We start from the raw sequence: 25,138 nt of genomic DNA, 5'->3' as shown, positions 1-25,138 counted from the left end.
CCTGTCTTTTAAAAATATGTGTAAATATTTGTATTGGTTTCAAAGAGGAAGGGAGAGGGAGAGAGAGAGAAACATCACTGATGAGAGAGAATCATTGATCGGCTGCCTCCTGCACGCGCCCCCCCTGGGGATCGAGCCCGTAACCTGGGCATGTGCCCTGACTGGGAATTGAACCTCCACCTCCTGGTTTTGATAAGACACTGCCTCTCTCACATCTGCCTAAACCTTATCACATTAAGACTCTGGGCCAGCGATGGCGAGCCTTTTGAGCTCGGCGTGTCAGCATTTTGAAAAACCCTAATTTAACTCTGGTGCCGTGTCACACATAGACATTTTTTGATATTTGCAACCATAGTAAAACACAGACTTATATTTTAGATATTTATTTTATATATTGAAATGCCATTTAACAAAGAAAAATCAGCCCAAAAAATGAGTTCGTGTGTCCCCTCTGACACGCGTGTCATAGGTTCGCCATCACTGGTCTGGGATGTGGGGCGAGGGTGGAAGTCTCCTTGCTCCTGGGCCCAGCTTACAGGCACCTGGGTTCCAATCCCAGCTTTGCCTGCCACTCAGCTGTATTCCTTCAGTCAAGTGACTTAACCCTCCCGTGCCTCAGTTTCCCCACCTGCACAGCGGGGCTGGGGAGAATCATACCAGCACCTCCTGGGGTTGTGATGACGATGAAATGGATTAGTCCACGGTTAACCCCGAGGCTGGCAAAGGCCCGGGGGAGCCGGCGGCTGGGGAACGTGCTGGGACCTGCTCGCGTGCGGTGCTGGGAGGTAATGGGCGGGTGGGGCTGTGGCACAGACGGCCGGCTGAGCTCAGCGTCTGGCTGCGTGGACATGGCCGGGCCAGGGTTCCGGGGCCACGCCATCGGACCTCTCCTGCTCCTGCTGCTGCTCCTGCCCCAGGCCCTGGTGGAAGGACCCCTGGTGTTCGTGGCTGTGGTGAGGCGCCCCCACCCGGGCCCCTCCCCTCCCCTCCCCTCCCCCAGGCCGGCCCTGACTGACCGGGTGGGTCCCCTCCCCAGGTGTTCCGCCATGGGGACCGGGCCCCGCTGGCCTCCTACCCCACCGACCCGCACAAGGAGGCCGTGTCCACGCTGTGGCCGCGCGGCCTGGGCCAGCTGACCTCGGTGAGGAGCCGGGGGTGGGTTTGAGTGGTGAGGCCGGGCGGGGAGGGGTCCGCTGAGCCTGCTCTGTCCCCAGGAGGGGGTCCGCCAGCAGCTGGAGCTGGGCCGCTTCCTGAGGAGCCGCTACGAGGCCTTTCTGAGCCCCGAGTACCGGCGGGAGGAGGTACTGCCATGTCGACCTGGCCCCCTGGCCGCCCACCTCTGCCCCTGCTGACTCCCATGCTCTCCGCGGGCCTCCGCCTCTGGCCTTCCATCCCCGTCAATTTGCTCTGCTCCTGTGTCTGATCTCTGATCTCGCAGCATCCGCTTCTGACCTCATCCCAATCTGAGTCACACCTGGACCTCTGACCCCTGACCTCCGTCAATTCCAGCTTTATTTTCTGGCCTTCACCTCTGTCTTCTCGCTCTCGCCAACACCAGCCAGACCTGCTGACCTCCACCCTCGCACTCCAAAACCTGACCGAGTCTGTCTTTAACCTTCATGGAATCAACGTGCCCTCCTGACCTCAGACCTTTGACCTCTGCCCTTCACCAAATCTTTCCTTTCCTATCTCCTCTTCTGTCGTCTGCCATCCCCTAATTAGGCTCGTTCCTCCTGACCCCTGACCTCTGATATGTACGGAACTCTGACCCCATGTCCTCCATCCCGCGCTCCTAATCTTGACCTCCAGCTTCCAGCCAGCATCCATGCTGATCTTCCTTTCTGACTTTCGATGACTCAGCCGACCCCTTAACCCTACACACCCACCCCATCTCTGACCTCCAACCCGGCTGCCCCTGCGGTGGACCTCTGATTCCAACTCCCAACACGGAAGCTCAGACATTCAAATCGGACCTGACGTTTTGACGCCTGACCCCTTGCAACTCCAGAGTGAACCCAAAGCTTTGCAGCTAAGCTCTGACCCCGACTGTGGGCCCCTTGTGACCGTCGCCCCCTCACCCGCCCCCCACCCCCACCCCAGGTGTATGTCCGCAGCACGGACTTCGACCGGACCCTGGAGAGCGCTCAGGCCAACCTGGGGGGGCTGTTCCCCGAGGCCGGCCCGGGGCGCCCTGAGGCCGCCTGGAGGCCCATCCCTGTGCACACGGTGCCGGTCACTGAGGACAAGGTCAGGGGGTGTGGGCAGGGCCGGGGGTGGGCGGCACGGAGAGAGGCAGAGGCCGGGAGGAGAGGAGGTGCAGGGCTTGGCGGGCGGCTCCCGGGAGCCCGAGTCAGAGCCCAGCAGCAGGAGCTCCTGGGGCAGAGCGGTCCGGACGGTGAGCCCTGTCCCCATGCTGCGCAGCCAGGCCTGGGAGAGACGGGCCACAGCCCCGACTCCCGCACCCCCAGTCGTGCTGCTGTCCTCTCTGAGCCTCAGTTTCCCCCAGCTGCTGAGGTTCCCCACGCGCAGCTGTCCCCGATACCACGAGCTGCTGCGGGAGGCCACGGAGGCCCCCGAGTACCAGAGGGCGCTGGAGGGCTGGACGGTGAGCCGGGCGGGCGGGATGGGGTGGGGAACGGGCGTGGCGGTCCTCCGGACTCACCTGGCCCTGTCCACCCAGGACTTCCTGGCTCACCTGGAGAACTGCACGGGGCTGTCCCTGGTTGGGGAGCCGCTTCGCAGGGCGTGGAAGGTTCTGGACACACTGATGTGCCAGGTGAGGTTCCGCCCAGCCAGTGGCTAAGGCAAGCTGAGTTCAAATCCCAGCTTTGCAGCTCAACAGCCATGCTCCCACAGGCCAGCCCCTGAACCCTTAGGGCAGTGGTTCTCAACCTTCCTAACGCCGCGACCCTTTCATACAGTTCCTCATGTTGTGGGGACCCCCAATCTCATTGTTACAAATTGAACATCATGAAAGCAGAGTGACTCATCACAAAAACAGTATGTCATGATATATGTGTTTTCCGATGGTCTTAGGCGACCCCTGTGAAAGGGCTGTTCGACCCCCCAAAGGGGTCGCGACCCACAGGTTGAGAACCGCTGCCTTAGGGCCTCAGTTTCTCCATGTGCACCATGGGGCTGGGGGCACCGAGGGACCACCACCTGGGGTTGCTGTGAAGATCGAAATGGGTTAATCCACGCCATGTGCCGGCACTCAGGCCCGAGGCTACGTGTTTGCAATTCCTCTTTGTGGTTCTACCGTCCAAAGAGCGCCCCAACCCAGCGCCCCTGGCACGGCCTGATGCTCTTCATAGGCTGGGTTTCCCCCACTTGCTGGGAATGTTCCAACCGCACAGTGGGACTAGCAATGTGTGTGACTGGGGGGCTGCCCAGACCCTACGGGATGCTAGGAGGTATGTGGAACTGGCAGCCTGGGACGGGGCCAAAATCCCAAATGGCTGAATTCTGAAAACCTCTGGCCCCAAAGCTCTCAGGGAAGAGCTGCTGGACTGTGGGGTGATGGTGATTAATATAAATAATCGCTACTGCCCAAGCCACCACCTCCTGACCTGGCCAGCCCCAGCTGTGCAGGCTTCTGATGGGGGCGGAGAGAGGATCGCAGGAACAAGTACCGACATTGGGAGGGCGAAGGGACCACGAAGAGCTCAGGACATCCGGTCACATTATCCTCTCTCCCCGTCTCTCCCCAGCGAGCCCACGGTCTCCCCCTCCCGTCCTGGGCCTCCCCGGATGTCCTGCAGACACTAGCCCAGATCTCGGCTTTGGACATTGGGGCCCACGTGGGCCCACCCCGGGCAGCAGAGAAGGCCCAGCTGACAGGGGGTGAGGTTTGGGGTGGGGGAGGGTGGGAGGCTGGGCACCTCCCTCTGGGGGTTCTCAGCACCCTGGTCTTGCCCCCTCAGGGATCCTGCTGGACGCCATCCTTGCTAACTTCTCTCGGGTCCAGCGCCTGGGGCTGCCCCTCAAGATGGTGATGTACTCGGCTGTGAGTCTTTGGCAAGGGAGGCGGCGAGGGCACAGGGATGAGGGGGGTGGCCGTTGGGGTGAGGAAGAGCCAGTGGGTAACTCATAGCTGCAGACATATCACTAGAGGTATAGTGTCTGGAAGGAGGGAGGAGATGGTGTTCTGAGAAAGAATTCAGCTCCTCTAGGAGGGCAGGCTGTTGAATTGAGCTGCCCAATCATGTTTTGCGTCCATGACCAATGTTTGTTTTGTTTTAAATATATTTTATTGATTTTGTACAGAGAGGAAGGGAGAGGGATAGAGAGTCAGAAACATCGATGAGAGAGAAACATCGATCAGCTGCCTCCTGCACACCCCCTAACTGGGGATGTGCCTGCAACCAAGGTACATGCTCTTGACTGGAATTGAACCTGGGACCCTTGAGTCCGCAGGCCGACGCTGAGCCAAACCAGTTAGGGCCATGACCAATGTTTTCTTTTTAAAAAAAAAAAAAAAAATATATATATATATATATATATATATATATTTAAATATATTTTATTGATTTTTTACAGAGAGGAAGGGAGAGAGATAGAGAGCTAGAAACATCGATGAGAGAGAAACATCGATCAGCTGCCTCCTGCACATCCCCTACTGGGGATGTGCCCGCAACCCAGGTACATGCCCTTGACCGGAATCGAACCTGGGACCCTTCAGTCCGCAGGCCGACGCTCTATCCACTGAGCCAAACCGGTTTCGGCTTAAAAAATATATTTTTATTGATTTCAGAGAGGAAGTAAGAGGGAGGGATAGAAACATCAACGATGAGAGAGAATCATCGATCGGCTGCCTCCTGCACGCCCCACACTGGGGATCCAGCCCACAGCCTGGGCATGTGTCCTGACTGGGAATTGAACCTCGACTGCATGGTTCACAGATCGACGCTCAACCGCTGAGCCACGCCGGCGGGGCCATTTGACTAATCTTTATTGAATGATTCCCTGTACCGGGTGGGATTGCCTTCAGGGTGAGCAGCTTTGGGGGCTGGGTTCCTAAGGGGCCTGGGGACGTCTGGGAGGCAGCTGGATGCAGGAGCCTAGAGCGCAGGGAAAGGGGTCGTCAGGGGAGGAGAGAGGAGCCGGCTCAGCCCTGATCTGCCGGCAGCACGACAGCACCCTGCTGGCCCTCCAGGGGGCCCTGGGCCTCTACGACGGGCACACCCCGCCCTACGCTGCCTGCCTGGGTTTCGAGTTCCGGAGGAGCCTGGGGGACCTCGATGACGACGACGAAGATGCAGGGTGAGGAGGGGTGGCGCCTGGGAACGGGCGGGCAGAGCTCTCCAGAGGAGGATGGTGGCAGGCAGAGGGCCGCCCAGGCACCGGCCTGGAGGGGGAGTTGGCCAGGGAGGCCATCAGGAGGTTGACGGGTGGCCAGGAGCCCAGCTCCTCCATTCAGATGCTTGTGGATTTGAGGTCAGTGGCAGGGGAGGTGAGGAGCCTTGCTGCCACACGCCTCCTCTCTCTGCAGGAACGTCACCATCTCCCTCTTCTACCGCAACGACTCCACCGGCCTGCCCCTGAGCCTCAGCCTCCCCGGGTGCCCAGCCCCCTGCCCACTAGGCCGCTTCCGCCAGCTGACCGCCCCGGCCCGGCCTCCAGCTCACGGGGTCCCCTGCCACGGCACCCATGAGACTCCCACTCCCACGGGTGAGGCCCTTGGTGTTGGGGTGGGAATAGGAGGGTTCAAGTCCTGAGACTCACCCCTCATGTTCTCCCTGCAGCCACCGTCGTGCCCCTGTTGGCTGGGGCTGTGGCCATGCTGGCGGCGCTCTGCATAGGGCTGGGCTTGCTGGCCTGGAGACCCGGCTGCCTGCGGGCCTGGGGAGACCCCGTGTGAGCCGCGAAACCGGGCACCCCCTCCCCACTGCTGACCCTGGACCCCAACATGTGTGCTCACCCACTGTACCAGCTTCCATGACTTACTGTGCGCGCCTGTGCGTGGGGCCGGGGGTGGGGGAGAAACGGACACCAGGGCTCCCAGGCCTGGAAGCCACAAGTGGTTGTGTGCACACACGTACGTGGCTTGTGCACACATGCAGTTCATGTGTAGATATTTGAACATTTTGCATGCGATGGCACATATCTGCATGCTTGACAGGCCCCTATGCACACGTGCAATCTGTATTGGTGTGTGCGGGTGCCTCTAGGGGCGTGCTGATGCGTTTCTCTATGTGCATGATGGCATGTGGTGGTTCTGTCGGGATGGTATTAGTAGGTACGGCACGTGGTGTGAGAAACAAGGCTGAGCTTTCTTAGACTCGATACCCAGGGGACAAGTGGCACCTCCAGCCCTCTAAGCTCCTGGGGTGGGGTCAGGCCTGTCTTGTATCTGGAGAGCTAAGCCCGGCCCCAAGGCTGCTCAGTACCAAGCCTGAGGCTGTGTGACTCGGGAAGCCGCTGGCCTCTGTGCTCCCATCTCAGGGCGCGTCAAGACTCAGACCGTAGCACCTCTGAAATGAACCTCCCAGGACCAGCAGAGTAGGTGCGGCTGGACCGTTCTCAGGACTGCCATCGGCCATTTGAATAAAATGTAAGATTCAGGTGCCAGCCACATCTCAATGGCTCACGGCCACACGTGGCTGGTGTGGTGGGCCCAGTGGGCCTAGGACCCAGACAGCACTTAGACTCCTGTAGCCACTGCCCTTCCCACCAGCCAGGCATCAGGCTCAAGTGTGTGAACACCCCAGATCAGAACACTGGGGGTGGGGGCGTTGGTGTGTAGCAGGCAGCCACTCACTCAGTGCCCACTACAAATGGTAGAGTTGGAGAATTGGAGGTGGGGTGGGGGGAGAGGTTGTGGCTAGAAGTCAATCCCAGCTACCAGGACCTTCCAACGGGGGAAAACAGGGTGCAGAGCCCCCTAGACTGAGAGGAGAAAGCCGGGTCTACCCAATTCCCAGCACTGTGGGCAGGGGCCCATGCCCTGGACTCTGAAGGTAGCCTTGTCACCCCATCACACCCATCGTCTTAGAACAGGCCTTAGAAGCGAGGCAGCCACACCCAGATGCCCTCTGTACTTGGTCCTGGGAGGGACACAGCTTCTTACTTCTCACCCACGGAAGGCCTGAGTCCTTAGGTTTCCCTGCCCTGCTGCTGGGGGCGGCTCCCAGGGCTTGACGGAGCATAGCTCTCTCAGGGCCCATGGAGACAGGCGTGTCCAGAACCCTGCCCCACGAAGGTTCTGGAAATGGCTTTGCAGGGCGGCCGCGTCAAGCACCACAGTTCATATGCAGTGATGCTCACTATTTAAGCCCTCACTCCCCACCCTCAGCGGGATTCCTGGTCCCAACATTTAACCCAGACGCTGGCCAGAAACCACACATGCAGCTAGACACTGGGACTGGCCTGGCAGTCGCTTCCCCAGGTGAGCAACAGCAGGCTGGCTTCAGAAGGGAAAGGCGTTACAAACAAAATAGTCTGAAGAGAAAAATCAAGACAACAGAGAAGAGTGCTTAAAACCAAAGTGCTGTATATGCTTCAAGTATTAAAACAATGCATTAACAAGTAACAAAAACAGTGCAAACTTCATGTTGTAGGCCATGGGGTCTCCCTGCTGGGCCTGTAGTGCTTTGGGGGCCCGAGGGGTGCCCACCCAACATGCTATTTCAGCTGAAATGTAAGAGGCCTGCTGGGTTCTCTACAGAACCACTGTGGTCAGCCAGTGACACCCATGAGGTAGCTACTGGGGGAAGGACACCTTATTCTTCTGGGCTCCTCAAAACTAGGTGAGGGTGGCCCGCCCATAAAAAACTCAAGGTCAGCCTTAGCCAGTTTGGCTCAGTGAATACAGCCTGTGGACCAAAGGGTCCCTGGTTCGATTCTGATCAAGGGCACATGCCAGGCTTGCAGGCTGGATCCCCAGTAGGGGGCATGCAGGAGGCAACCAATCAATGATTCTCATCATCGATGTTTCTATCTCCATATATATATATATATATATATATATATATATATATATTAAAAAATACTCAACTCTTACATCTTAAAAACAAAACAGGTGGGCAGTCCCTCAGGGGACTCTGCATCTCCCTGCCCTGGAAACTAGGGCTCCTAGATAGGGCCCAGAGGCAGGTAAGGAGCCATGGGCTCTCTTACCCACAGGCCCTGATGGAGTAGCGTGGAGGCGGGGGCTGCTCCTCCTCCAGCATGTAGGCTGGGAGGCTATGGCTACATGTGGCTTCCTTGACGTACAGGTCCAGGAGGACTTTGGTGGACTGCTTGTCCACCCTCTCCTTGGACATGTCATGGCTCAGGAGGCAGCTTAGGTGGTCCCTGAGCTGGTCTCTGCCCTGGACCTCCATCATCACCTCCAGCACTGTCATGCCCTTGAATGGCAGGCCGACCAGCACCAGCTGCAACTTGGAGGACCTGGCCAGCGCCAGCAGGCGCCCACGCCAGCCCTGTGTGAAGGGCATGTCCTTAGGTGTAGGCCATGGTGCCTGCTGAGATGCAGGCTCTCGGTAGATCCACTCCAGTATGCTCAGCTGGTGCGCCAGCTGGATGCACTGCTACATGGTGGTCCAGGACCCGAAGGGCATCTCGGTGACCTCGAAGTGCAGGAAGGATTGCCAGCGCTGGAGCCAGGCCTGCAGTGGCCAGGTGAGTAGCGCCTTGCGGCTGCCCCGCAGACACTTGTAGAGGCAGTTGAAGATGGTGCTGCTCGTTGGGCTTCTGCTTGAAGTGCTGTGCAATGGCCAGGAACTCAGTGTATATGTAGCAGTGGTGCGCCAGCACCGTCATGCTCTCGGCCATGGTCACAACTGCTTTGGAGGGAAACAGCAGGAAGCCCAAGGAGTGCTACTAAAGGAGCTGCAGGCAGGGACACAGGGGCACCAGGTGTGGCAAACAGTTACAGCTGCAACACCTCCCTGGAGCTGGGGCCCCTCAGACCCCTGGGTGTCAAAGGTCCCAGGAGGCACAGTGTCCTCATGAGAGGTCAGAGCCCAGTGCTGGACATCATAGGGGCCCCAAGCACAGCCCAACACAGAATGTCTCTCTGCAGTGCCCCCAGCCCCTCCTTTATAAACCTCCCCTTACCCAATAGTATTACTGTGAAGATTCAACCAATTGAGAAGCAGGCCTGGCTCAGCTAACTGCTCAGCCTTTGCCTTGACCTTAGCATAATTCACACAATCTATGAATGAGGGAGCCTCTTCTGTTCTTACCTAGAGCAATGACCCTTCAACCCCTAGAGCAGTGGTTCTCAACCTTCCTAATGCTGCGACCCTTTAATATAGTTCATGTTGTGGTGACCCCCCACCATAAAATTTTATTTTTGTTACTACTTCATAACCGTAATTTTGCTACTGTTATGAATTGTAATGTAAATATCTGATATGCAGGAAGCATTTTCATTGTCACAAATTAAACATAAAGCATAGTGATTAATCAGAAAAACAATATGTAATTATATATTGTGAAATATTTATTTCTACTTACAAGTAAATGAAATTTTGTCTTGAAGTATGGTGTAGCACAGGTAACAGTCTTAACAACAGTAAACTACATTACCACATTTTGCGACAGTATGCGTAAAAAGCCAACGTCAGTGCGAAGGTTGAGATTGCTCCTTTCTCACCAGATCAGAAATTCTCGGGGCAGTCTTTGCAAGAGCACAACGAAGAACATCTTCCACAACAAGTCTATTTCTGTATTTAGATTTGATAACCAACAAGCTGGAAAATCCTGTTTCACAAAGATATGTTGTTGGAAATGGAAGAAGAAGGCGCAACACAGTCTCAGACAGAACAGGATATGACTGCAAACACTTGATCCAGAATTTTGTAACTGGCATTGTAGAGAAATCAGTTCTTGCTGCATCGTTGTTAATAAGTTCAATGAACTCCTCTTGTGCTGTCTCAGGAACATCTTCAACTTTGACTGTGAATGGGCTTCTGGCAAGTGCGAACGGGATGTCAGGCAGATTTGGAAAGTACAATGAAATTTCGTCTGCAAGCATGTGCAAGTGTTCTTTCACAGAAATTATCATCGTAATCCTTTTGTCTAGTTCAATGTCATGTTCCTCAAAGAAAGCAGATAAGGTAGGCAACATGTAAATGTTATTTTTATCCAATTTTTTTTGCCAAAGCTGAAGTTTCATTTGGAATGATCGGATCTTTTCAGACAAATCGAGGCATGTTGCATTTGGTCCTTGCAGTGATAAATTTAACTCATTCAAGATGGCAAAGATGTCAACCAAGTAAGCTATTTTCTGCAGTTCACTTTTATTGCTGAAAAGTGCTTCGAACTGTGGTCTTGCTTTCTGATTAAAAAATGTTTTGAGTTCATCACGAAGCTCAAAAACACGTTTTAAAATTTTTCCTCTTGACAACCATCTCACTTCAGTGTGAAATAGCAGAGCATTGTTCGGCGCATCCAACTCGTTGCACAGTTGCGAAAACAGTGGACTGTTTAAAGTGCTCGCCTTTACAAAATTGACACAACTTATTACACTTTCCATTACTTCTTGTAACTCTTGTGGCAGCGTCTTCGTTGCCAATATTTGCCAATGAATCATACAGTGAGTTCCGATGACTTTTGGTGACTCATTCAGTACCAACCGTTGAAATCCAGATCGACATCCTAGCATAGCTGGAGCACCATCTGTGCAAACACCACAAACCTTTTCCCAAGAGATCTTATGCTCTTTCAGAAATGAATCAACTGTGTCGAATACATCATGTGCAGTAGTTGTTGTTTCAAGAGGTTTGCAAAAAAGAAACTCATCTTTAAAGTCACCATCATTAATATACCTCACGTAAACCAGTAACTGTGAACAGTCTGCAACATCTGTAGATTCATCAAGCTGGATACTAAATATTGGAAGTGGAGCAGATTTAATTTCCTGGATTACCTGATCAAGAATATCAGCAGACATGTCATCTATTCTTCTGCGGACAGTGTCATTAGATAAGGAAACTGCACTCAATTTTGTAACAAATTCATCTCCGATCATAACTCGAACAATGTCTTTGGCCGCTGGCAATAGTAAATCCTCAGCAATGGTGTGAGGTTTCATAGCTCTGGCGATTCTGAGTGCCACCAAATATGAAGCTTCAACGGCTGCTACGTTTTGTTTGTGGCACCTGCCACCAGTGTCAAATCTGGCTTTCTTGAGTCCATCAGCTTTGCTTCTAAAATAGTTGGTATCCTTGCCGGCAAAGCTTAGATGCTTGCTATCAAAATGGCGTTTTAGTTTGTTCAGCTCCATAGATTCGGCTGATAGAACTTTACAACAAATAACACATTGCGGTTTCTCAATTCCTGCTGTAATTATTGAGGTAAAACCATACTGTAAAAAATCCTCACTATATTTTCTTTTCTTAATATTCTTCTCTACACGATCCATTGTCATGGGATGGTTTGCTAATGAAAATAATATATAACAACAGCTTTAATAATACAAAAGGTGATACATGGCATAGTTCAGTCAATACAGTTCATTAAAGTATCCTATGATTTACCATTCTGTTTTGTTTTTTTTACATACCTGTTACTATCACAAGGGGGCCGTATTCATAGCAACCACAGCTGAATATAAAAAGACCGATCAGCATCCAGATTAAGTTCCCATGAAACAGATATTTTTCGTTGCAGTACTTGATTTTACAGTATATGATTTTACATTAACCCAGTAATTATAATTCATGAAGTGTCGTTTTACCTCCAATACTGCTGCTTTCAACACAATAGCTGCTTTCTACATAGTAGCTGCTCTCTACACATGTGACTGGTCCGCATAAGTACATTATGGCGCCAACCCTGTCACATACAGCTGTATTTGTACGGGGTGTACGAGATGGGGTTGGCGCGATGTCATCACTCTGGGTACTTGTATGTGGGTGTATCTCAATATCGGCATATCTGCATGTGGGTGGACCTGCCTGGAGACAGACAGAGGAGCAGTGTCTCAGTTCCTAATATCATCGAAAATATGTGTTTTCCCATGGTCTTAGGCGACCCCTAGGAAAGGGTGTTTCAACCCCCAAAGGGGTCGCGACCCACAGGTTGAGAACTGCTGCCCTAGAGCAGGGAGGGGTGGGCAACCTTTTTGTGAGTGCATTCCAAAACCAGCAAAATCTCTGACTCAAATTTCTGCGTGCCAACCCTAGTTTTTTGAGAACATGTTACGCCTACTTGATATCTCTTAAGGTGTACGTATGTGAAGAACCTTGAAGAAATAATAAAATTCATTCGAGCGACAAAAACACAGTATATGATGATGAAAAATACATTTATTTTTTATGTATGCATATACACTTCTAGTCCGACAGAAAACTTTATGACCCTGTTTGATATTATCAGTGGGACTTTTGCTGCTGCATCACTGATGACAGAGATTTTACATCAGGTTTATATTTCGTGACCTTCAGAGATATGCACGAGCTACTACTTTCATCCGTCAGGCTACTCCTATTACGAGACTTAACAAAATTCATCACTGAGAACAAAGATTCACAAGCGTATGTGGATGAAAACATGGAGAGTAACGCTGTCGCCAAGTTTTTTAAACAGAAAAAATTTTCTGGAATGGCATTCCAAGTCCTCAATAGTTCATTTTCGACACTTCTCTCTGGTACTCCTGTCTCTAATCGATTTTTTTCAATGTTTTCCAAGTCAACTCTAAGGTCAATAAACTTCTGCTTCCAAATTGAGCTACTTTGAAATTCAATCAACTGCATTTCAAAGTCAGCCATGTCTATCCATGAAAACATTTGTAAGTTTAGTTCCTCCAGTTTCATGCTGTCTGGAAACCTCATGAATTTTGCTGTCTCTTCCAGCTCTCTGAATTTCGCAAATCTTGAGAAGAACTGCTCAGTAGTTGACTCGATGATGTTTAAAAACAGCTTTTGAAGGCTTTGACAGTCTGTTCTGTCATCTTTTGGGAGGTCTTTGATGTGCCTCTTGAGGTTTGGGAAATAGCTAAATCTCTCACCATCCACATCCCTCTTAAAGACTTCCAGTTTCTTTTCAAAAGCCTTTATGTAACCACATATAACATCAAGTGTCTTGCCAGTTCCTTGTAATTTAACATTTAAGTCATGCAAATGTTCACAAAAATCTGCAAAGAACATCAGTTTAGAAACCCACGTGGCGTCAGACAATTCTTGGTAAGAAACATGTTGGTTATTCAAGAAGAGCGTTATCCCGTTTAAGCATTCAACGAATCGTTTTAGAACCAAACCTCGGCTAAGCCATCGAATGTTGTTATACATTTTCAGACCTTTATACACAGATTCTACCTCATTCAGTAAAACTTGAAATTGTCTTTTATTTAAAGCCCGAGCAGAAATGTAATTAACAACTTTGGTAACTGTTTGCATCACTTCCTGCAGTTCCTTCAGGCCAGCTTTTGCACATAAAGCCTCCTCATGTATGATGCAATGAAAACCTATCAGTGTATGACCAACTTCTTTTGCAAACAGATTTACAAAACCTGCCTTCTCATCAGTCATACAAGGAGCACCATCAGTGGTGACGGACACTATTTTTGAAATGTCTATTTGTCGAGAAGAGAATTCGTTCGTAACTGCTTTACATATTTCAGCCCCAGTAGTACGCTCAGGAAGAGTTAGAAGGGCAACCATCTCTTCACATATTTCATCACCTTTACAAAGTCGAGAAAAAATGGCCAGCCTAGATGACGATGTAATGTCTATACTTTCATCAATACAAATAGAAAAAAACTGACATGAAGACAAATCGTTTGTTAATTGTTCAGCAGTATTACTCGCCAACTTAAGTATCCTATCCTTAACTGTTTTCCTGCTCACGGACAAATCTTTAATGCGCTGAATAATCTTTTCTTTTTCTGAGAAATCATCAAAAAGGAAAGGTGCACATTCTAGCCAAGCTTCTTTAATATACTCTCCATCACTGAGTGGTTTTCCATGTTGGGCAATGACTTTCGAAACTTCAAAACTAGCAGCAACTAAGTTGAAACTCGACCTGCCTGAGATGAAGTTCATAAAATTATCAGGCTGCTTTTTTGTTTTGCTGAGTTCACGAGAAATTAATTCTCTTTGTTCCTCTTCGGTTTTATTGCTTATGTTCTTATGAACACTTACAAAATGCCTTGTTACAGAAGATGTTCTGCAAACAACAGTTTCAGAACAGAAAACACATAAGGCTTTGTTGTCTTTCTTAATCACACCAAACTTTTCTGTCCAGTATTTTTGAAATTCTCTAACATCCTTTTCAGCTGAACTACATCGTTTCTTAGCTGGTGGTCCTGACATTCTACACAATCTAGGACAGAAAAAATACATGAGATGATGGTATACGTGAAAAAGGTGAAAGAAGAATAGTAAAATGTCAGTGATTAATTAGCTTGATCAAACTACTGTACTGCTATAACTTTTTTTAATTAACCCCTAGAGTACCGGGGAGTGCGATCGCGCTCCTCTTGCAGTGTCACTATTAGATGCTAGTAGTTCACTCTTTATTGACAGATGGCACCTAAGTGCAGATTACTTATGTTATGATGCCAAATGTTTGTAGTTCTAAAATTCACCACTGGCATTTATCTGCCTAATTTTTTACAGGTACTACAATTTTATGAAGTTTTTTCCCCCAAAACTGCTGTAAAATCAGCAAAAATGCTTTAGCAATTTTAGCATAGTTCCTAGGATATTGGTTGGCACTCCAAGGGTTAAAGTAAATAGAAAGAAAAATAGTTTGCCATCCCTACAAAATGGGAAGACGGGCGCGATGCAGGGAACAGTAAAGATAAAGCATGTAAAAAAATCACAAAATGTAGAACCTTTATTTATAAATCACAATACATTGTATGCATATCAGTTATTATTTTTATTTATAAGATTTGGTTTATGGATAACAAAAGTGTGACAAACTAAAAATATTTCCTAAGGAAAATAACAGAATAAAGAAAACATAGACAAATATAGCATAATGTAATAGAAGTACGGTAATTATGTAACTTACTTTTCAGCGCAGACGGATACGGTGTGATGATGACGTCACATTACTGCTGTAGCGCGCATCGAAGAGAAACATAGAAATTTATTCCCCTTTCGTTAGTACCGGTGGGCAAAGCGAGAGTGGAGGATTCAGTTTTATAGAGTGAAATTTTGAATTAAGTAGGTGAGGCGGTTGTCTTGTCAACGAAAACCCATTGCGTCTGAGGCTGAAACCAAAACACTGGTCGGATCTAGGAAGGCAGGGAGAGTTAAGGCAGAGGCATAGAAATTGCTCTTCCCCTCTCTCGTCATTCCATGTCTATGGTCTTTAAGATAACTTGTTATGTAAAATTATTTATTTATCTAAGATGCACCTACACTGAATTTATGTGAAAAATAAAAAAGCCGATACAGTGGAGCCTTGACTTACGAGTTTAATTCATTCCGAGACCGAGCTCGTTAACTCAAATTACTCTATCAACTCAACGCAAAAAATCGGCCGAGAGATAGCTGGTATTTCAAAAAACTCGTCAGTCGGGACACTCATAAGTCAAGGCCCCACTGTACTAATGAAAAAATTGTAAATGGAAGATTATAAGAGAGGGTTTTGCGTGCCAGAAAGTTATTGGCTTGCCATGTTTGGCATGCGTACCAGGGGTTGCCCAACCCTGCCCTAGAGGAAACACCGGCAAGAAGGAGTGGGGGAGGGGAGATCAGTGGGGCACAGGGCAACCATGGTCCCCTGTCCACACTTCCCAAGAGCCAGGGCCCCTCAGACCCCCAGGTGTCAAAGGTCCTGGGGGGCACCGTGTCTTCAAGTGAAGTCAGAGCCCAGTGCTGAACATCATAGGGGCCCAAAGCACCCCCATCAGCGTGTTTCTAATCTAATCCCAAGTGCTCCTACATCAGGGGTGGGCAATCCCTGACACGCATGCCAAACATGGCACGCCAATCACTTTTGCTGGTACTCGAAACCCTCTCTTATAATCATCTTCCATTTACAATTTTTGTGAACATTTGCATGACTTAAATGTTAAATTACAAGGAACTGGCAAGACACTTGATGTTATATGTGGTTACATAAAGGCTTTTGAAAAGAAACTGGAAGTCTTTAAGAGGGATGTGGATGGTGAGAGATTTAGCTATTTCCCAAACCTCAAGAGGCACATCAAAGACCTCCCAAAAGATGACAGAACAGACTGTCAAAGCCTTCAAAAGCTGTTTTTAAACATCATCGAGTCAACTACTGAGCAGTTCTTCTCAAGATTTGCGAAATTCAGAGAGCTGGAAGAGACAGCAAAATTCATGAGGTTTCCAGACAGCATGAAACTGGAGGAACTAAACTTACAAATGTTTTCATGGATAGACATGGCTGACTTTGAAATGCAGTTGATTGAATTTCAGAGTAGCTCAATTTGGAAGCAGAAGTTTATTGACCTTAGAGTTGACTTGGAAAACATTGAAAAAAATCGATTAGAGACAGGAGTACCAGAGAGAAGTGTCGAAAATGAACTATTGAGGACTTGGAATGCCATTCCAGAAAATTTTTTCTGTTTAAAAAACTTGGCGACAGCGTTACTCTCCATGTTTTCATCCACATACGCTTGTGAATCTTTGTTCTCAGTGATGAATTTTGTTAAGTCTCGTAATAGGAGTAGCCTGACGGATGAAAGTAGTAGCTCGTGCATATCTCTGAAGGTCACGAAATATAAACCTGATGTAAAATCTCTGTCATCAGTGATGCAGCAGCAAAAGTCCCACTGATAATATCAAACAGGGTCATAAAGTTTTCTGTCGGACTAGAAGTGTATATGCATACATAAAAAATAAATGTATTATTCATCATCATATACTGTGTTTTTGTCGCTCGAATGAATTTTATTATTTCTTCAAGGTTCTTCACATACGTACACCTTAAGAGATATCAAGTAGGCGTAACATGTTCTCAAAAAACTAGGGTTGGCACGCAGAAATTTGAGTCAGAGATTTTGCTGGTTTTGGCACGCACTCACAAAAAGGTTGCTCACCCCTGTCCTACATCTACCTCCGTACACATCCTTACCCGTTCCATCTGTGCACAGTGGCAGTCACATGATTCAGGGATGGACTGGCAGTTTTGGGGGCTGCTCCCTGGTGACTCTGCTGTAAGTCCAGGCCACAGCACCCACACAGGAACCTCCACCGCAGCCAAGCAGGCAAGTCACAGATGACCCCTCAGGTCAAAGTGGCATTAGTGGGGATCAAAACCAACCTCTTTAGCCCTAGCAGGTTCGGCTAAGTGGTTAGAGTGTTGGCCCATGGACTGAAGAGTCCTGGATTTGACTCTGGTCGAGGGCATGTACATTGGTTGCAAGCTCAATCCCCAGTCCTGGTCAGGATGCACATGGGAGGCAACCTATCGATGTGTCTCTCCCTCTACCTTACACTCTCTCTCTCTCTCTAAAAAAAAACCAAAACAAACAAACAAAAAACAAACACCAATGGAAAAATACCCTTGGGTGAGGATTAACAACAGCAAAAGCCAACCTCCTTGGTTCTGCTGCCTTAGCTGCAGGGAAGAGGGAAACAGAGCACCCCTATCACCCTGCAGCACCCCAATGTGCATGGAGGTTGCAGAAATAAGGCCCTTTCCCCTTTCCAAAAAGGAGAGGGGCATGGGAAAATCAGAGTCTCTGTACATGCAGGTCCTCAGCTGTGGAACAGGAACAAACGACCCAGTTCACTGGGCTCCTGAGGTCTGAAGGAACAAGTGCAGAGCACTGTGCATGCTCAGAGTGGGTGCTCAGCACCTCTCATTATACCAACACCACCACAATTTAGGTCTTTTTAACTAGAAATTTGTAACATTAGAAACTTAACATGATTATGGAGTTAATAAGATACTTCTTACCAAGAAGGATGAGGGGGCTGTTGACTCCTGGAGGAACCACCTGCAGAAAGGAGTAGGGAGGGAAAGCAGTTATCGGGGTGCAGGGCAACCATAGTCCCCCATGCATCCCTCCCCAGAGCCAGGGTCCCTCAGACCCCTGGGTGTCAAAGATCCCAGGGGGCACCATGTCCTCAGGGGAGGTCAGAGCCCAGTGCTGGACATCATGGGGACCCTAGTCACTGTCTTCACCCAGGCCCCAGAGCTACTTGCCTACAGTCCTAAGGGGACAACACAGACAAGAACTCAAAATTCCAGACAGGAAAAACGACTAATACATGGCCCTGAGCTGCAACAAGGGAACCCCCATTGCCTGCCTTCTGACACTAAATCTCCTCATTGCCACCTCAGTGGCTTATCCCTGGGTGTCACTACTTGTATGACCTGCAGCAACTGACCTAAGCCCCACTGTTGAAAATGGGGATAGATTCGCCTTGCAGACAGGTTGTTGGCAGAATCCACTGAGATGAAGGAGGCCCTTGACTCAGCTCCAAGGTGGGTCTGATGAGCACATCCCTGCACGTACTCTGTCCACACCTCAGGCCTGCTTTCCCACCCAGCTCCCCAAAGCCTCCAGCTTTGGGCCAGTCCTGCATTGCCATTCCTTGCTTAACCTGGGGAAACAGCTATACCAGAACCTTCTGAATCAGAGAAAAATTAAATGCCTGCCATCAGGATCTGGATCTGGTGAGTTCTCAAAAGTACTGAAACAGGGCGAGCACTCCCTATTGTGAGCTACTCTTTAGCAAGCAGAAACTCTTAAATCCGAGTTTTGTGAAGAAATATGCTGTCCACTTGTACGCATATATGCATGGCCCATGAACACAGACAATGGGGTGGTGAGGGTTTGGGGGGACGGACGGACAAGGGACAGACTGGAGAGGATCAATGTGGGAAAAAAGGGAACAGGCATACTGGTTAATAATGCAGATTTTGTAATCAAAACATGGTAATTTCAACAGAAACATCAGGCAAGATCTTTTAATGTGTCTTTAACTGGTTTTGAAGTGTGTGATGGTGGGTCATCATGAAGCAAAATTACTTTGCCGTATGTTCTGGCCCATGTTGGTCATTTTATGATCAAAGCGTGGTTCAAATTGATTATTTGTTGTCAACAGCGATCAGTATTAAGTTTCACCTGGTTTTAGAAGCTCATAATTTCCTGATCCCACCAAATGCAGAGCATTGTCTTCTTTCCAAAGCAATTTGGCCTTGCATTGATGCTGATGGTTGACCTGCATCAACCCATGATTTTGTGCATTTGGGATTCTCACAATAAATCCACTTTTCACTGCCGGTCACAATTTGATGCAAAAAGACTTTCTTTCTTGCCGCTGAAGCAGCATTTTATTGATGACTTTGTGGTTTTCCATTTGTCTTTCGTTCAGTTAACGTGGCACCCATTTTCCTTCCTTTAAAATCTTTCTCATTGTTTGTAAACAATCGGAAATTGTTTGCTGAGCAACATCTAATCTTTCTCCAAGTTGTTTTTGAGTTTGACACGCATCTTCATCTAATAAGGCTTGTAATTGTTGGTCTTCAAACTTTTTTGGTTGACCTGAGTGTTGTCTTTCACATCGAAATCATCACTTTTAACACACTGTATGCGGGAAACGTATTTATACGTTTTTTATAGACTAGCGGTAAAATGCGGGTAACGTATAAATACGTTTATTTTTATACTTTTTTATTGCTCTAAAGGGATGCTAACATGCAGATATACGAATTACAAAGGACAAAATTTGGGTCTCTAACACATACAATGGTGAATTATGTATGTACTTCCAGGTATAATGGTAATCAAATCTATTCACTGCAAAAATGGCCTGCGCCACCTGTTAGCGCGCGATAAAAACTACCCGCAAACAATGTGTTAAAGTGTTTAAACCAGCATTCACAAGTATCTTGAGATGGAGCATGTTCACCATAAGCTTCCCAAAGTATACAACTTTCAGCAGCACTTTTCTTCAATATAAAGTAACTAGAGGCCCGGTGCACAAAAATTTGTGCACTGGGGGTGGGGGTGGGGGGGGGGTCCCTCAGCCCGGCCTGTGCCCTCTAGCAGTCTGGGACCCCTCGGAAGATAATGACCTGCTGGCTTAGGCCTGCTCCAGGATGGCAGAGGGCAGGCCCAATCCCTAGGTGCAGCCCCTGGTCGGGCTCAGAGCAGGGCCGATTGGGGAGTTGGGGCGCCGCCCCCTGTCATGCACAGAGCAGGGTGGATTGGGAGGTTGCGATGCCACCCTCAGTCATGCTTAGGGTAGGGCCGATTGGGGGGTTGGGGCACTGCCCCCTGTCACACTCAAGGCAGGGTCGATGGGGAGGCTGCGGCGCCACCCCGTCACGCACAGAGCAGGGCCCATCAGGGGGGTTGGGGCTCTGTACCCTGTCACGCACAGAGCAAGGCCCATCAGGGGGTTGAGGAGCTCCCCCCCGTCACTCAGAGAGTAGGGCCGATAGGGGAGTTGGGGCACCGTCCCCTGTCACGCACAGAGCAGGGCGGATCAGCGGGTTGGGGCGCCGCCACTGTCACACTCAGGGCAGGGCTGATGGGGAGGTTATGGCTCTACCCCGTTACACACAGAGCAGGGCCCGTGTGTGTGTGTGTGTGTGTGTGTGGGGGGGGTTGGGTGCCGCCCCGTCACACAGAGCCGCAGGGTGATGAGGGGGTTTGGGCGCTGCCCCGACATGCCGATCCCGGTGCCGGGAGGCCTCACGGTTCCGCTGATCCCGGTGCTGGGAGCATATTACCCTTTTACTATATACGGTAGAGGCCTGGTGCACGGGTGGGGGCCGGCTGGTTTGCCCTGAAGGTTGTCCTGGATCAGGGTGGGGGTCCCCACTGGGGTGCCTGGACAGCCTAGGTGAGGGGATGATGGCTGTTTGCAGCTGGTCACACACCCTTCAGGGTAGGGGTCCCCACTGGGGTGCTTGGCTAGTCTGGGTGAGGGGCTGAAGGCTGTTTTCAGGCTGGGGGTGACTGAAGCTCCCAACCGCTCCTTTTTTTTTTTTTTTTTAAATTCTGGGCCAGCTTTAGCTTGAGTCTTGGCTCCAGCTCTTAGGCCTCCCCTGCTGAAAGTAGGTTTCTGGCCTTTGCATACAATGTTGTGATCCTGCTGGCTAAAGTCTGGCGGTATTTGTTACAATGTTTGAAACTGTCAGCTCAGAGGCCTTCAGCGCAGGCGGGAACGTTGGTTTCCTCCGTCACTGAGGCAAGCAAGCCTCATGTTAGTTTCAAGCTGCCTGGCTGCCGGTGGCCATCTTGGCTGACAGTTAATTTGCATATCTCACTGATTAGCCAATGAAAAGGGTAGCGGTCGTACGCCAATTACCATGTTTCTCTTTTATTAGTGTAGATGAATTAAAACTTCTCGCAAATGCTCTTTTTTTGGCACAAAATTTGACATTTTTAAGTGTAAACAATCTATCATGTTAACACCTTCAGAAAATTTGACACATGAAGTTTTGAAGCTTGCTGTCAATGCAAAATAGATATCAAATTGCATATATATCAACCCACGTGTAACTCCATCTACTGAAAAAAATCCGATTAACCAGCACAGCTGTATGTAATACTTTCAACAATTTAAAAAAAGACAGAGACACTATCTCCCCTGCCCCCCATACCCATGTCCAGCTGGCACCTCCCTCCCTCCACGCTTTCCCAGAAATTCCCTCTCAGAGGGCACTTAGGGTGAAGAGCATCAGCCCCTCAAAAGACAATTAGGGCCTGGCCGGTGTGGCTCAGTGGTTGAGTGTCGGACCTATGAACCAGGAGGTCAGTTGGATTCCTGGTCATAGACACATGCTTCGGTTGTGGGCTAGAACCCCAGTTTGGGGAGGGGGGGGGGTGTGCAGGAGGCAGCTGATCAATGATTTTCTCTTATTAATGATGTTTCTCTCTCTCTCCCCCCCTTCCTCTGAAATCAATTAAAAAATATAAATGTGACAATCAGATGATCCAAAACTTGAGCTGACCACAAAAAGCAGCTTCTCCTCCCTAAAGGGCCTGCCAGCAAGTGTTGGAAGATCCAAGAACAGGGAACAGAGGGAAAGCCCTCCTGAGTCTAGAACACTTGCTCCTCTTTGGGTAACCTGTATCCAGGCCCATTTTACGACTTAGGTCTTTGAAACACTTGTGAAATATCTGCCATGGTGCACTGTCATTTTAACAGCTATGTGTCAGTAGAGGGTAACTTTATTAACTACAAGTTTATATGCACACAATTCATGGAAAGCTCTCAACTTGGCTGATACACTATATCCAGTCTAGAAACCAGTGACAGTATTAACTGCTAGCCACAGTTTCTTTTCTTCTACTAAGTCTGAAAATTGGACTTTTGCTTAGTCCCCAAACCAAAAATGTATGTATATTTCTTCCTTTCACAGCCTGTGCATTTCATTTTATTCAACTCTTCCTTTCAAAAGCAGGATATATCATGCTCTGCCTCCCGCCCTTCCACCCCCTAAATATGAGAGGACAATCTCCCTGGTCATGTGTCAGATTCTAGACACAGAATCTGAGACTGAGGCTCAGCAGTACAATCACTTGACTATCACGTCAATCCCACCAATAGCAGAGCTGGGAATTGTATGTAAATACTGAGCATGACTGTTCACATATAAATTAGGTCCCAGGGATATCTGATGTGAAGTCACCCAAAATGCAGGTGTTTTAGACCTGGGTGGGTCAGGGAGTGGGACCATGTACCAAGATGGGGTGGTGGTGGGTGGCCCCTCAGCTTGAAGAGACACCTGTAACACAGGAAGGACTTAGTGAGGGTGTGCAAAGAAATAGTCTGGGGGGGGGCCCCCTTGGACTCCCATGTGCCAAAGGTCCCAGGAGTGTCCTCAGGGGTGATCGGAGCCCAGTGCTGAACATCATGGGAGTCCCAGTCCCTCGGCAACCAGGCCCAAGGCCAATCACCTTCAGGGATTGAGACCATGCCAACAGTACTTAAGAGACTGGGAAACATTAGGGGTGACGACATTGTCATTAAGTAGAAAATATTATTTCAGGAATGTAAGTGGCAACTACTTTGGATGAAATGAATTTATTTCAAAACACTAAGTGCAGGGAAAAAAAGAAACAAAAACACTTTTAAGTCCAAATAACACAGACATGTGACTTGTTTCCGATATCAAGATTATGTGTATTTCCTGTATGTTTGGCTATTTCACTAATAAAAAGTAAAAAGTGTTGTTGCTCAGCCCTAACCGGTTTGGCTCAGTGGATAGAGCGTCGGCCTTCAGACTGAAGGGTCGCAGGTTCGATTCTGGTCAAGGGCATGTACCTTGGTTGCAGGCACATCCCCAGTGGGGTGTGCAGGAGGCAGCTGGTCAAAGTTTCTCTCTGATCGACGTTTCTAACTCTCTATCCCTCTCCCTTCCTCTCTGTAAATAAATAAATAAATAAATAAATATTTTTTTTTAAAAAAAAGTGTCGCTCAGTTGTTGAGCAGGGACTAATGAACCAGAAGATCACTGTTCAATTCCCTGGTCAAGGGCACATGCCCGGGTTGCGGGCGCGATCCCCAGTAGGGGGCGCTCAGGAGGCATTGATATTTCGATCTCTCCCTCTCCCTTCCTCTCTGGGGTAAAAAAAAAAAAGTTAAAAGGGGCACGAGAAAAAAAAAAAAGAAACGCCAGAACAGGTTTGGCTCAGTGGATAGAGCATCAGCCTTCGGCTCAAGGGTCCCAGGTTCGATTCCGGTCAAGGGCATGTACTTTGGTTGTGGGCACATCCCCAGTGGGGGACGTGGAGGAGGCAGCTGATTGATGTTTCTCATCCTCCCTGTAAAAAAATCAATAAAATATATTTACAAAGAAAAAGAGAAAAGAAACGTATGGGGCAGTGGCGGAAAGACGGCAATGCCAATGATGAATGAATGAGAAAAATCTTCCCACTTGGAACATGGCGGTTTGATGGGGGAGACGGGATATGAGCTTCACGGATGGTAGCCTGGGGCTAGTTTCTTTGTTACTAATGTTGTGGGCCCACCCCATCACAAGGAAACAGAATTTCCGGAGGATGAGGCCCGGAAATCAGGATTTCAAAGATTCCCAGGTGACTCTAACGTGCAGCCAAGGTTGAGAACCACTGCCTTAAGGCCCGACTAGCCCAGAACTAACGTTTAACCGACTGCTCGGAGCGACGGGGTCAACAGGATTCCTGAAGGCGGACAGAGGCCTCGTTAGCTTTCTCCTGAGGCCATTCCTATCCGCTTCTCAGAACACCAGCCATTCGCGTGGAGACCCCACTCCCACGTTCACCTTCGTGGCCTCTGGGGTCCTAACTCCCCTCAGTCTCTGTTCGAGGCGGCAAAACATGCGCAGCCGCCTGGGGTGGGAAACAAAGAAGCTACGTCCGAAGGGAAGCACGCGCGGTAAACCTCAGGAGAACTCGCCGCCTCACGCCCCCCGAGGAAGACGGACAAAATGGCGGACGCCCGGGCCTCGCGCTGCCGAGATGGCGCCGGCCGCTCCGACGGCGAGTCCTCCACACTGCGAGCGCCGCCCACCCGCTCCAGACGCCCCAAGATGCGGGGCGAAGGCCGTGGTCCCGACCACGCGACAGCGTGGCCATCCCGCCACAGCCCCGGGCACCTCATTGCACGCGCGGCCCCGATCCCTAAGCCCCGCCGCGCTGACGGAAAGCAACCGAAGACGAAGGAAACACTCACCCGATTCCGACTTTCTCCTCAACGAACGCGGCGGGGCTCGCGCTCGCGTCCCACTTTACAGAGCGCGCCGCTCGCGAGGACCCCCCACGGCCAGTCTGGGCTCCGCCCCGAGGCGTCTAGTGGCGGCGCCGGTGCCAAAAACCCCGCTTCCGTGCTCGAGGAAGGACAGTGTCTGTCCCCGTTAAAATCCTCCTGAACGTCAGGACATAATACGTTGCCCCCGTAGGCGGACAACACAAACCGAGGAAACATCGACGCCTGCTGTCCTGTCAGGAGCGTCAGGCACTTCGGTGGACGGCCCCAAAGAAGGATCGGGAAGGGGAAGGACCCCGAGTGGAGGCGGGGCCGGCAGGGAAAACTGGCGGTTCCCGCGCCACAGCCCTGGCGGAAGGGGCGGGGCCGACTCCTGACGTAATCCCAGCGGCAGCGTGGGAGGCGGGGCCAGAGCTGAGATTGACAGGGGGGAGTTCTGGGAGGGCGCTCAGGTGCCGAGGAGTAGAGGCTTAGCCTGGACTCTGGTTCCGGGCGGGGAGGTGCGGGGGGCGGGCTGGGGTCCTGGACTCCCGGGTCCGAGGGAGGAGGACGGG

The 25,138-nt window shown here is 50.0% G+C and overlaps 2 protein-coding genes and 4 non-coding genes across 6 annotated transcripts; 1 reads left to right on the top strand and 5 right to left on the bottom strand.

Moving 5' to 3' along the window:
• Positions 1–848: 848 nt before the first annotated feature.
• ACP4 (acid phosphatase 4) lies at positions 849–5,915 on the top strand. Its single transcript, XM_059665900.1, has 11 exons — positions 849–953; positions 1,037–1,141; positions 1,215–1,301; positions 2,101–2,247; positions 2,507–2,605; positions 2,681–2,776; positions 3,711–3,843; positions 3,924–4,006; positions 5,129–5,262; positions 5,492–5,670; positions 5,745–5,915. Exons 1-11 carry the CDS (start codon positions 849–851, stop codon positions 5,858–5,860), a joined length of 1,284 nt encoding a protein of 427 aa, XP_059521883.1. The 3' UTR covers positions 5,861–5,915.
• A 2,985-nt stretch (positions 5,916–8,900) lies between these two features.
• LOC132217706 (small nucleolar RNA SNORD88) lies at positions 8,901–8,991 on the bottom strand. Its single transcript, XR_009448974.1, has one exon. It is a non-coding gene; the product is annotated as a small nucleolar RNA SNORD88 (small nucleolar RNA).
• A 436-nt stretch (positions 8,992–9,427) lies between these two features.
• On the bottom strand, positions 9,428–24,803 carry LOC132217273 (protein FAM200C-like). The gene is made up of 6 exons (XM_059667363.1): positions 24,765–24,803; positions 24,552–24,667; positions 22,580–22,623; positions 17,833–17,872; positions 11,513–11,553; positions 9,428–11,388 (listed from the first exon to the last, which is right to left on the bottom strand). The coding sequence occupies exons 1-6, from the start codon at positions 24,801–24,803 to the stop codon at positions 9,569–9,571; spliced, it is 2,100 nt and encodes a 699-aa protein (XP_059523346.1). The 3' UTR covers positions 9,428–9,568.
• Positions 15,708–15,798, bottom strand: LOC132217707 (small nucleolar RNA SNORD88). Its single transcript, XR_009448975.1, has one exon. It is a non-coding gene; the product is annotated as a small nucleolar RNA SNORD88 (small nucleolar RNA).
• LOC132217708 (small nucleolar RNA SNORD88) lies at positions 17,954–18,044 on the bottom strand. Its single transcript, XR_009448976.1, has one exon. It is a non-coding gene; the product is annotated as a small nucleolar RNA SNORD88 (small nucleolar RNA).
• Positions 22,677–22,761, bottom strand: LOC132217710 (small nucleolar RNA SNORD88). Its single transcript, XR_009448978.1, has one exon. It is a non-coding gene; the product is annotated as a small nucleolar RNA SNORD88 (small nucleolar RNA).
• Positions 24,804–25,138: the final 335 nt, after the last annotated feature.

Source organism: Myotis daubentonii, chromosome 15 (assembly GCF_963259705.1).
Source record: "Myotis daubentonii chromosome 15, mMyoDau2.1, whole genome shotgun sequence".
Classification (NCBI taxonomy): Eukaryota; Metazoa; Chordata; class Mammalia; order Chiroptera; family Vespertilionidae; genus Myotis; species Myotis daubentonii.
Note: the sequence above shows the minus strand (reverse complement) of the source record. Positions and strands in the feature narration are given on the sequence as shown.